The sequence below is a fragment of the Bufo gargarizans genome, chromosome 2 (assembly GCF_014858855.1).
Source record: "Bufo gargarizans isolate SCDJY-AF-19 chromosome 2, ASM1485885v1, whole genome shotgun sequence".
Classification (NCBI taxonomy): domain Eukaryota; kingdom Metazoa; phylum Chordata; class Amphibia; order Anura; family Bufonidae; genus Bufo; species Bufo gargarizans.
This window is the reverse complement of record NC_058081.1, coordinates 106,264,211-106,276,790: the sequence shown is the minus strand read 5'-3', so window position 1 is coordinate 106,276,790 and position 12,580 is coordinate 106,264,211. Positions and strand designations below refer to the sequence as shown.

At 41.1% G+C, this 12,580-nt stretch overlaps 2 protein-coding genes across 3 annotated transcripts in view; one reads left to right on the top strand and one right to left on the bottom strand.

The window, feature by feature from the left end:
- ZWILCH (zwilch kinetochore protein) overlaps positions 1-11,779 on the top strand; it is a 77,796-nt gene extending 66,017 nt beyond the window's left edge. The window contains 4 exon segments of the mRNA XM_044279376.1: positions 3,067-3,162; positions 4,454-4,572; positions 5,711-5,816; positions 8,420-11,779. Coding sequence (XP_044135311.1) covers positions 3,067-3,162; positions 4,454-4,572; positions 5,711-5,802 — 307 coding nt within the window. The 3' untranslated portion in view covers positions 5,803-5,816; positions 8,420-11,779.
- LCTL (lactase like) overlaps positions 5,818-12,580 on the bottom strand; it is a 28,518-nt gene continuing 21,755 nt past the window's right edge. For both annotated transcript variants that reach the window (XM_044279377.1, XM_044279378.1), the window contains one exon: positions 5,818-8,635. In XM_044279377.1, coding sequence (XP_044135312.1) covers positions 8,520-8,635 — 116 coding nt within the window. In that variant the 3' untranslated portion in view covers positions 5,818-8,519. The remainder of the gene's footprint in view (positions 8,636-12,580) is intronic.

Genomic DNA, 12,580 nt, shown 5'->3' with positions numbered 1-12,580 from the left:
TGTCCTGTACGGTTGTGTTCCGTATCAGTCGTGTCTCTGACGGGTGCCGGAATGGCCCCTTTTTTTGTTACGAGCTTTCTGTCTTTTCCAGGACAGGGCTGTTCTGCATCCCGTTTCTTCCTTCCTTCTGAAGGTGGTGTTTGCCTTTCGCTTCAACACCTCACCTATTTGGACGTTGTTTGGGCCTTGCCGTTTTTACTTGGAGATCTCCGACTCTTGCAGACGTTCGGCCTCTTGGGTTTCCAGGAGGTCTGTGCATAGGGTTGACAGGCTCCAGGGTGGTTTTCCTCCGCTTGATCAGATTGGCTATTGCTGAGGTTACCGCACCTGGGGCAGGATTCTGTCTTTGGTGTCACCGTTCCTTTCACCAGAGCGGTCGGTGCCTCCTGGGCCGGAGGCATTGGGCTTCGGCCGTGCATTTGGGCACGGCGGCCACAGGTCTGCCTTGCACGCCTTACTGAGTTTCTACAGGGTGCATACTCTGACTTTGGCGGATGCTGCCTTACCCCGCCTGGGTTTACAGGCGGCGGTTCATTGATGCCTTTCGGGTGCTTCACCTTGGTGCTGTGGTCCCTCCCCCTTTTGGACTGCTTTTGAACGTCGCAAGGTCTTCTGTGTCCCCCAAGGAAACTGGGCGAGAAAACGAGATTTTTGTATAACTTACCAGTAAAATCTCTTTCTCGCTCTTTCCTTGGGGGACACAGCACCCACCCATTCATTGTTTTTTCTCTGTGCGTTTTCCGAGTTTTTGTTACCCGTTGGGTAGTTGGCTTTTTGGTTCCTTGTTGGACTTTGCCTTTTCTCACTGCTTGGACACGCAACTGGCAGTCTCTCTCTCCAGGCTGAGGGTATAGCTGTGGAGGAGGGGCTTAACAGTTTTCACTTAGTGTCACGCCTCCTATGGAGATGAGCTATACCCAAGGTCTTCTGTGTCCCCCAAGGAAAGAGCGAGAAAGAGATTTTACTGGTAAGTTATACAAAAATCTCGTTATTTCCTTTATATTTCCCCTTCCTTATGAATCCACTTCTGTTTTTTGCTGAAAATAAATTAAAAAATGCAGCTTCCATACATACAGTCAGGTCCATAAATATTGGGACATCGACATAATTCTAACATTTTTGGCTCTATACACCACCACAATGGATTGGAAATTAAACGAACAAGATGTGCTTTAACTGCAGACTGTCAGCTTTAATTTGAGGGTATTTACATCCAAATCAGGTGAACGGTGTAGGAATTACAACAGTTTGCATATGTGCCTCCCACTTGTTAAGGAACCAAAAGTAATGGGACAATTGGCTTCTCAGCTGTTCCATGGCCAGGCGTGTGTTATTCCCTCATTATCCCAATTACAATGAGCAGATAAAAGGTCCAGAGTCCATTTCAAGTGTGCTATTTGCATTTGGAATCTGTTGCTGTCAACTCTCAAGATGAGATCTAAAGAGCTGTCACTATCAGTGAAGCAAGCCATCATTAGGCTGAAAAAACACAACAAACCCATCAGAGAGATAGCAAAAACATTAGGCGTGGCCAAAACATCTGTTTGGAACATTCTTAAAAAGAAGGAACGCATTGGTGAGCTCAGTGACACCAAAAGACCCGGAAGACCACGGAAAACAACTGTGGTGGATGACCGAAGAATTCTTTCCCTGGTGAAGAAAACACCCTTCACAACATTCGGCCAGATCAAGAACACTCTCTAGGAGGTAGGTGTATGTGTGTCAAAGTCAACAATCAAGAAAAGACTTCACCAGAGTGAATACAGATTGTTCACCACAAGATGTAAACTATTGGTGAGCCTCAAAAACAGGAAGGCCAGATTAGAGTTTGCCAAACAACATCTTAAAAAGCCTTCACAGTTCTGGAACAACATCCTATGGACAGATAAGACCAAGATCAACTTGTACCAGAGTGATGGGAAGACGAGAGTATGGAGAAGTAAAGGAACTGCTCATGATCCTAAGCATACCACCTCATCGGTGAAGCATGGTGGTGGTAGTGTCATGGCGTGGGCATGTATGGCTGCCAATGGAACTGGTTCTCTTGTATTTATTGATGGTGTGACTGCTGACAAAAGCAGCAGGATGAATTCTGAAGTGTTTCAGGCAATATTGTCTTCTCATATTCAGCCAAATGCTTCAGAACTCATTGGATGGCGCTTCACAGTGCAGATGGACAATGACCCAAAGCATACTGCAAAAGCAACCAAAGAGTTTCTTGAGGGAAAGAAGTGGAATGTTATGCAGTGGCCAAGTCAATCACCTGACCTGAATCCGATTGAGCATGCATTTCACTTGCTGAAGACAAAACTGAAGGGAAAATGCCCCAGGAACAAGCAGGAACTGGAGACAGTTGCAGTAGAGGCCTGGCAGAGCATCACCAGGGATGAAACCCAGCGTCTGGTGATGTCTATTCGTTCTAGACTTCAGGCTGTAATTGACTGCAAAGTATTTGCAACCAAGTATTAAAAAGTGAAAGTTTGATTTATGATTATTATTCTGTCCCTTTACTTTTGGTCCCTTAACAAGTGGGAGGCACATATGCAAACTGTTGTAATTCCTGCACCGTTCACCTGATTTGGATGTAAATACCCTCAAATTAAAGCTGACAGTCTGCAGGTAAAGCACATCTTGTTCGTTTCATTTTAAATCCATTGTGGTGGTGTATAGAGCCAAAAGATGTTAGAATTGTGTCAGTGTCCCAATATTTATGGACCTGGCTGTGTGTGTGTATGTGTGTGTGTGTGTGTATGTATGTGTGTATGTGTATATATATATATATATATATATATATATATATAAAATATACATATATACACACACACACACACATTGTTATATAGCTATACATTGTTCCATTTGCATTTTTTTCCCTTCAGTAATTACTAAAGACTAATTGGGGGAGATTTATGAACACTGGTGTAAAGGAAAACTGGCTTGGTTGCCCATAGCAATTAATCAGATTCCACCTGTCATTTTCCAAAGGAGCTATGAAAAATGAAAGGTGGAATCGTATTGGTTGTTATGGGCAACTAATGCAGTCCCACTTTATCTCTTTCTGGTCAGGTCTTGTTTAAAGTACTACAAGGAGAACCCATGGAATGAGCAGCATGTGTTCAAGCTTCCAATTCGTCCAAGTGTCGTCAGCAGATTCTACCAGAAGTAAGTTGAGATGTATAAGTAAAAAAATACATTCTAGAAACAAAGATCTTAAATATTAAAGAGGTTGTCCCATGAAGAGTTGTTTCCTCTTGGGACCCCCTTACCCCTGTGAGATAGAAGAGCATGCATTACATGGATAGCTATTCATATAAATGAGAGCCATATAATACTAATGGGATCTGAAGATTTTGCGTATGGTCACATTATATTCTGAAAACGCCAAGACTTCAAATCTGGTTCACCGCAAGTTGGATAAGCCTTTTTTTTTAAATTATATTTTATTTATTTTTTTAACAAAATCTTTATTAGAAAGAAAATTAAGAAAAAGAACAAATAATAGTTACCATACAAAAATTAGTCATCAACATTATTACTTTCCCCATTTTCCCCTAATTTAAGCCTTACCCCCTCACCCTTAACCCTACCCTCTCTCCCCGTTGCGATGCGTCTCCTATCCCCTCCATCAACAAGACGGAGATGGGATATTGATGAGGTGAAGGCCGGGAAGCTTAAGGCTTCCATTTCCCCCATATCCTATTTCATTTCTCCTCAATATTTCTTTGTTTATATAGGATATTTTCATATCTCTTGATCTTATTAACTAAATTTAACCATGTATATACGCTAGGTGTATTTCGTGAAAACCAGACTCTTGTAACTAAGAGTCTCGACAAAAACTATATTTTAGAATAACAGAATTTTTTTATACTTATAACAATTAACCCAGGAAAGATCGGCAAGTATCCAACATTGTTCTGTAAACGGAATCACTACTTTCAGTTTTTGGGTAATGCAATTATTGACTGCCCTCCAATATTCTATTAGTTCTCTACAGGACCAAAACATGTGTACATAATCCGCTCCCCAAGCCCTTTGTCCAGGGGAGCGTGTATTATTAAATAGTGCTTCCACTAACAATTTATAAAGTTGGGAAATCTTGACCTTCTGACCCAAGTTTCCCATCAAATCATTCAAGGTGTAGAAGTATCTATCTGAAGCATAAACTTTCCCTTTACACTAGAAAGTGCTGAATGTAACTGAAAATACCTAAACCAAGATAAATGAACAATATATTCCTTTTGTGGCAATTCCAAGAACGGGAGTATAGCTCCATTTCTTACCACCTGTGCCACATATAAAATAAAATTTTTTTGCCAATACCTATCCCCTATCTAAATCATCTAATTCCTGTAGGAGGTGATTGTGCCAAAGGGGCATACAATTTAAGGGTTGTGTTGTACCATGAATCTAGTCGTTAATTGTCGAGTAAATATCCATTGTATTTTTGCAGTTCTCACCCACAGATATGGAAAGTGGAGATCCTTAGTGGACATGGGCAGAAGGAAGTCAAAACTATGTGGCAGCTAAGTGCCCGACCTCCAATAGACCACGTGTCATTTGATGTTCCAGGTATTGAATACAATCTGTGCTATAGCCAATATGTGCCCATGACCTAAAACTGTGACATGATTAGGCATATAATGTAAGAAGTGAGGACTTGACTGTACAACATAAATTAATTGTATTGAATAAGTGAAGAGTGTTTCTACTGGCATGTGCATATTCAAAACCTCAGTTACAAAATGACAAGCTCCCAAAAAGTCAACTGTAAGCAATAGTCCTGTCAAAAGTTGAGAAATTATATGTAAGTCAGGGAATGATTATCTGCTGTTTATTTTCATCAGAACCTTCTCCTTGGCTGCTTTCTAGCTCAGCTGTGATCTGTGACTACAGTTTAGCTACCGTGTCTACAGAAATGTGTGGGGTAGTCCAAGACACGCCCCTGTTTAGTTATGGTTCAGGCTGCTGCGGCTGTGCCTCCTGTGCTTAGCTGGTGGTCTCCAGGACGTCCTAGAGAGATGATCTCTATTTCAGTAAAGGCACACTGATTAGGCTACTTTCACACTTGCGTTTGACTTTTCCGGTATTGAGATTCGGCAGAGGATGTCAATGGGGACAAAACTGAACAGAACGGAATGTACCAGAATGCCTTCCGTTCTGTTTGGTTGCGTTCCCACACCGGAGAGCAAACTGCGTTTTTCTGTGTGGAATGGGATGCGGAGCAAAACATATCTGGCATGACACACAATGCAATTCAATGGTGCCAGAATAGAAAACAGATCCGGCAACCATTGACTTTCAATTGTGTTTATGCCGGATCTGTCATTGCTATTTTAAAGATAATAAAACCAGTTCAGTTCATAACGGATGCAGACGGTTGTATTATCAGAAACGGAAGCGCTTTTGCTGAACCCTGCCGGATCAGGCAAAAACGCATGTGTGAAAGAAGCCTTATAAAGTACAGGTAACTGAACCACCAGTGCGAGAAAGGTAGACATCAGTTAACTGCCACAGATATAGTGAGGCAAATTAGTATTAGTAAGGAGGTCCCTTTAAGTGCATAGTCGACACACATTTGTAAATTTAGTATAGCAACTGTGAGTGTAATTTAAGGATATCTTTTCTGTACATCCTTTGAAATGATAAATGTCTTGAGCAGGTTTACTCTTGGAATGGACATAACACCATAATGTTATTGTTTTGCTAGATGTCCAGACTGACATGACAATGACTGGAGAAAGTGAAGAGATTCTTTATTACCAAGCACAGATCAGCTGCAGTCAAGTGCACTTCTTGTGAAAGTGACCAGTCAGGTAATGGCACACAGTTCCCAGTGCAATATCATATATCAATGGTGTCGTCGGACCTTTATTGATAGCTCTAGTCCCACAAACTGGAATAACCTTTTCCAAATATGACCTGTACCGTTGTACTGACCACTGATGGCTGCTGTACCTGTGTTCTGAATGAGTGCTGCCTGCATGCTTCCTGTCCTTGGGGTTTCATCATTGTGTCAGAAGGTAATTACCGGTATACTTTTCTTTAGTATATTTCTGTGTGGGTGATTGTATACCATGAATAGATACTGTGTTTCATTGATTGCTATATGTAAATACAGGGTGAGCGCCTCAATACAATGCACTAAGACCAAACCACCGTCCACCCACTTTTCTTTAGCCTTAAGAATATGATAAACTGTGTATTTACAAAAAAATGACATGCTATCCTTCATTTCACTGTAAATTTATTAACACGTTTTGCAAAAATAAAATCTTTTCATGTTGTCTGTATGGACTCCTCCAGCTGCAGTGTCCATAGTGCTCACCCAAAGATTTTTAATCATAGTCTACAGAATCGCGAAGATCAGTCCAATGAATTGCAAACAAATACAACATCTATGAAATATTCCCTCCTTCCTTATTGTCATAAACATTTAGCGAGTTAAGTAAAGTTATTTGATCCGATTTCATTTTTAAACTGTGCATGATGCACAGGGGCAGACTGGGAACTTACAGTTGCCCCATGTTGTAGGTGGGTCCAAGAAGACGAGGCCAACGTAAGTAGACGGGGCCAGCAATATTGTAGTGCAGCACATAATACCGCCCTAACAGAACCAAATACCACAGTCCAGCATAAAATACTGCTACCCCAGCTACAGTATTCAACTGTATTGCCATCCTAAGGACAGCAGTACAGTTAAATGCAGGAGGGCACTTTCTGCCGCTAGCCAGGTACGGAATTACATGATGCTCCTAGGATTAATTAATTCTGGGAGCATAAGATCAACATGTACTCAGTGGAGGGCTTGGGTGGACCCCTGGACTTAAGCACACAGGGAAATTTCCTTGTGGGGACTATGGCCAGTCTGCCCCCGAAGACTCTCTTCAAAAAGAACCTGGCTTGGGCCTGGAAAAGAGTCACGGCTGCCTGAGAAGAGTCATGGTTATTCATGAGCATCTCCTTTACCCACCCACCTACTGATGATTGGTAATTTTCTCTTTGAGGGTGTTTTACACGGGCCGATTATCGGGGATGAATGTTTGTATCATCTGCCTGTGTAAAAGGTGCTGGCAGTCACCCAATGAATGTTTACTGATTGATCCTGTTTTGTCGGCACGGAAAATCATCATTCCTGTGCAGCAGATCGTTCTGTAAAAAAAGCGATTTACTATGCAGGAATTCTCTATAGGCACAAACAATCCTTGTTTCGATCGCTTGTCCCAATACAGCGGCAGTGATTGCTTTATGTAAATTCAGCCCTCATCTCCGCTGATGATCTGACAGATATCGGGAGTGTCTGCTTCATTCCCGACAATCTGCCAATTAGTCAACCATTGAGGAGTAATGATATTCTGTGGAATTTTTAAATATATTATTCACTATATATACTCATTTATGTCCTGTCATGTGCTTTTACATACCAGTACTTATATATTTGATACTATTTTACACTTACTATATATGCTATTGCCAACCATTAATGCCATCCTTTCCTGCAAACTCGTCAATTTTTATTATTTGTGGTATGTTTTTTTAATATTTTGAGCCTATACACCTGTTACTTATGGGCTTACGGGGTACATCTTAATATGGCATATTAGTAAGGGATACGTCATTGCATATGTGCGTACCGTTAACTGTGTAGTGGTTTTAATGTCCTCAATGAGGGCAGTATAAGGTCCTGTTCACATCCTGTTAGTGTTGTATGTTTAAAGGGGTTTTCCAAGATCAGTATCTGATCGGTGGAGTTCTGACACCCGGGACCACCGCCGATCAGCTGTTTGAGAAGGCAGCAGCGCTCCTGTGAGCACCACGTCCTTCTCTATGCCCTAGGGCAGTGACGACATGTTCATCGACCTTGTGGCCTAGGAGAAGCTCAGCCCCATTCAAGTGAATGGGGCTGAGCTGCAATATCAAGCACAACCGCTATAAAATGTGCGGTGCTCACAGGGGCGCCAGTGCCTTCACTAAACAGCCAATCGATGGGGGTCCTGGGTGTCAGACCCCCACCAATAAGATACTGATGACCTATCTAGATCACTTGTCGGAGGTCAAAGGAGTGTACCACGAAAAAAAAAAAAGGTATTGAATAGCATAGTAGACCAGATTAAATGTGTATGACACAAGGTATATGTTATTTTTATTACAATGGGACCCAATGGTAATGTGTCCTACTGTACGCCATTGCAGTGGGATACATCACAGCCTTCCGAAGTATACTTTGGGAACTTTTCCCAGGGTATACATCAAACAGAGGGACAAAACATGAGGTGAACAAGACCTAATCAGGGCCAAAAGGTTAATTAAATGAGCACAATTCAATATAAAAATCACTACCTATAAAGCGTGTACTCACAATCCTCTGTAAACACCATGTAGGAGGTACATTTATCATAGCATGCCCTTTTCTTTGTAGAGAACCAGAAGAGGGGGTCTTCAAGTGAAAGTCCTTGCTGTGGGCACAGTTGACAGCACTTATCAGATGGTGATTTTATCGGTGTACCACGTTCTGTGTCCTATTGCTTTCTGCGCAAAAGGATCATCAAAAGCACAGCGCTGATGAGAATACACAATGTGAAAACTGTAGGCACCACGATCTCGGTCACCATCTCCATGTGGGTGATCAGTGGGTCTAGGACGAGACAAACCCACCATAAGAACATTGCTGTGTGCAGTGCACTGTATTGGATGGTTCAGCCTTGCAAGCTCTCTTTTAATTATAAAATCAGATATACCTGACGGTTTTATCAATTACAATGTCTTTCCCTTCATTAGTCAGGGGGTTCTGTTTTTCCATAAGGAGAGCGTGTCAGTAGTAACATTACTTGATATGACAGATGCTATATAAGGGACCTGGTTAAAGCTAACATGCTGTAATTGCTTACAAGCAAGACTGCCACCCCCCCCCCCCCCCACCCCCCCTTTCCCCATTAACTTTCTTGTGATTACTTTCAAACTGGATAGTTAGGTTAGTATCATACAAGCATCTTTGGTTCTGAAAATACAGTCCGCATCTCCTGAACCGACCACGGCTCATTTCATTGAAACTCATTGGATCTAGTAATCTATGCTGCTGTGAGCTCCTGTCCAACCACGGGTGTACTGTACTGGAGAAACAGCAACATTCCAGTATGGTATAGTAGACCTATGGTTGGGCAGTAACTTGCAGCATCATAGGTCACTATGTTCCATGGAGTTCTGGTCAGATGAGTGGCTGTCACACGCATTGTATTTTTAGGACCGAGCACATTTGTGTGACTGGCCTAATTCTATGAACACTTATCACATGTGAAAACTCTAGAAATGGATTATCACTAGATCATATTCTAACCAGCCTATTTTCCTTGCAAAACCAGCAAGCGTCCGTCAACCCTCCTAGACATATGTAAGATCTGTGGGCAGTTTTACAAACTTTTTTTTTTTTTTTAAGCTTTCATGTGCCTATTCCACACATTTTCCATTATGTTTTCTGCACATTTTTCATGTAAATGGATTTTCTTGGACAATATTAAATGCGCATAAAATGTTAATTTTCAGTAAGGCCACATAACCATATTGGTTTCTAAAAGCACATCTTACCATGAATTAGCCGCAGTAAATTTGCAGCCGTAATCCTCTGTTCCTCTGATTTTTCAAGAAGAAAACAGACAAAAGTGGAGTGAGCATGAAAATCTGATGACATGAAGTCCTGCACGATCCCAAATTGTTACATCTCCACGACACACAGTTTGGTGTGCTGCTAGTTTGAAGGGCCCATTCACACAGCATTTTTTGTTGGTGGAATTTTGGCACAGACACCCGTGCCGAAATTTCGCCGCCAACCACATTGTTTCTGTCTCCCAGGGAAGCAGCGCTAAAGATTGCAGAGTGGTTTAAAGCCACTGCCGCACCAAGAAGGGATATGTCCGCAAGTCAAACTCTAGGGAGGGGGGGGTGGGGGGAGTTGGGTGAAAGTTAAATTTGTTATTTAACAAACTTTGTATTACTCTATAATGTCAACGCATTAGATATTTGTCCATGTAAATGGCTGACAGGATTTTGATCATTATGTAAAAATGTGTATTTTATTGATAGTTTATTTAAAAATCAATACAAATATTTTTTGATTAAAAAAAAAAAAAGAAGGGATATGTCCATTCTCAGTTTGGCCGCAGCTTTAATCCACTGCTCCAAAATCTTCAGCGCTGCCTCCCATTGAAAAGAATGGAGGCAGAAACCATGCTGCTGCTGGCAAATTTTCTGCATAGATGTCAGCATCAAAACTCCACTGCAAAAAAACACTGTGTGAACTGGACCTAAAGGTGCACTTAAATCTCTCAAAGCCATCTACAATGATTTCTGTGGTGGATTCACATGGAGTACAGCTCCAGACAGCACACAGTATACTTTGCAAAAGTTTTGTAGAGACACTAAAACAAATATATGTCGGCTGCAGGACCCATGTTATTACTGCGCTTTTCCAAATATCAGTATGTTTCATACCAGAAACTGGAGCAGATTTCATCAAAGTAAAATAGGAAAGTCTTCAACAACCATTCATATGCTAATTTCACATCAGCCCATCCAGTCCGTGAAATATGCTCTGTGTGTCAGTTTATTTTTTCTTGGGCTGAACAATGCTCCTGTAACATATAATGATTTATAATGCTGTGTGCTCAGGCCCGACCTCGGATGTACTGAACTTTACTGAAATAATGGTGTCAGTACAATTCAGTACAGCCAAGGTTGGAAAGGGACACAGCATTATGAATCATTATAATTCCTTGAGGTCGTGTCACAGGAGCAGCTTTAAGCCCAAGAAAAAACCTCTCGCAATGACTGGATGCACTCGTGTGAAATTAGCCCTATGTTTGGGAGTCACTCTAGCAAGAAATATACAGATCCCTACATGGTCTGAAAATATGACCATTTAATGCAGCCCAATCCTGACTTGGAATTTGAGGTGTTTACTGCCGATTTCCATGTTTTTGTCGTTTTGTTTTATAGCAGATGGATGTGAATAGAAGGATATGACTGACTGATCCATGTGGATACAGCAAGTCATAGTGCATAAGTATAACTTTTGTGTTTAGTAGAAAGGCTGAATTGTTACATAAGTAACTGTATGTATATTAACTGCTTACTACCCTTTAAGTTGCTTTTCCTGTTTCTATGTTAATTACACTCTGTTCATATTTTTCTAAAAGTTTTACAGCATATGAATCCAGCACAACTTTTGAAATATTAATAAAGGCCGAATAAATGAAGTCTCATGCGTTTGATTGCAAAAGGTAGTAATATAAAATTCATACACTACTATTCTAGTATCAACTCAAACTTCATCATCAAGTACCTTAATCCTTGTCTCTCAAGCCTTTTATTTATCTGTTAGGCTTAGGGTGGTTGACACATTTGTTTTGTTTCAAAAACACTGTTCTCAGCTTTTTTTTTATTAGCAAAAAAAAGCACTGGTATGGCTATATATAACACCATACAAACACTTTTAAGACTGTTTTCCTTGAATTCTTTTTATGTTTTTTGTGGGTAAAAAAAAGTGGGGAGGTACCAAAAATATGCCAAACACGTGAAAATTCTCCAAATTCCCTTCTTCCTGAACGGTCAGACTTAAAGGCTATGTACCTTTTGGGGGCATTTTTTTTAAATTAATTCATTGTACTGATATTGAGCTAAAAATCCTTTTTTAAATTGGTCTTTATTAACAAAAATATTGAGCCCTTTTCTCGGCACACTGCTGAGATGCTCTAGTAGCAGGATCTGAATTTTCTCTGCTCCATCAGCCAGCTTAGCTGACAACTCCTTATCTCTGACCTTATAAACACTCATTATAGCTTAATTCTTATCTTACTGATAAGAAAAGTGTTTATGACGATTTAGTACGGTAATTTAGAGATAAGGTTTATTAGATGAGAGACAAAGTAAAAACTACAATTCTCACAGCTAGAAAAACTGAGCGGCTCAATATTTTTAATAAAGACCAATTAAAAATTATATTTAGCCCAAAATGAGTAAAATGCAATCATAAAAAAAAATTGCCTCCGAAGGTGTACAAAGCCTGTAAAGTGTCACTAAACTTCTAAAAAAAAAATTAATATGTCAGCAACATATTTAAAGGTTTTGATTGATGGGGTATGAGCGCTGAGACCCCCAATGATCACTAGGAAAAGGGGAGAGCTCACATAGTGTGCTCTCTCCCCTTGCTGCAGGACACAGAATCAAGACTTGCTCATAGACTTTCTGTTGAGCCCATTTTCTGCAGCAAGACTATATTGCTTGTGGCAGTGCAGCTGCCAGAGGGCCATATGAGGGCCATTAAAATGTTTTCCCTCTGTGTCTACCAGCCAGGCTAGTAATGAATGTAATTAGCAACCAGCTGAAAGATCAGGTAAATGTGGGCTGAGCTCCTCAATCAGGGCTCCCTGTCTGGGGAAGGAGCAGGCTGCGCCAAGGCCTGTGGGGGCCAGGACTCTCTAACCCTGTGTGGGGTAAGCACTGAGTGGTGTTTTGGGGAGCTGGGTGGTAGACCCAGATCCCATTAGAGAGGGCAAAACTATGGTGTAGTTAGGGGCCAGACGGGCGA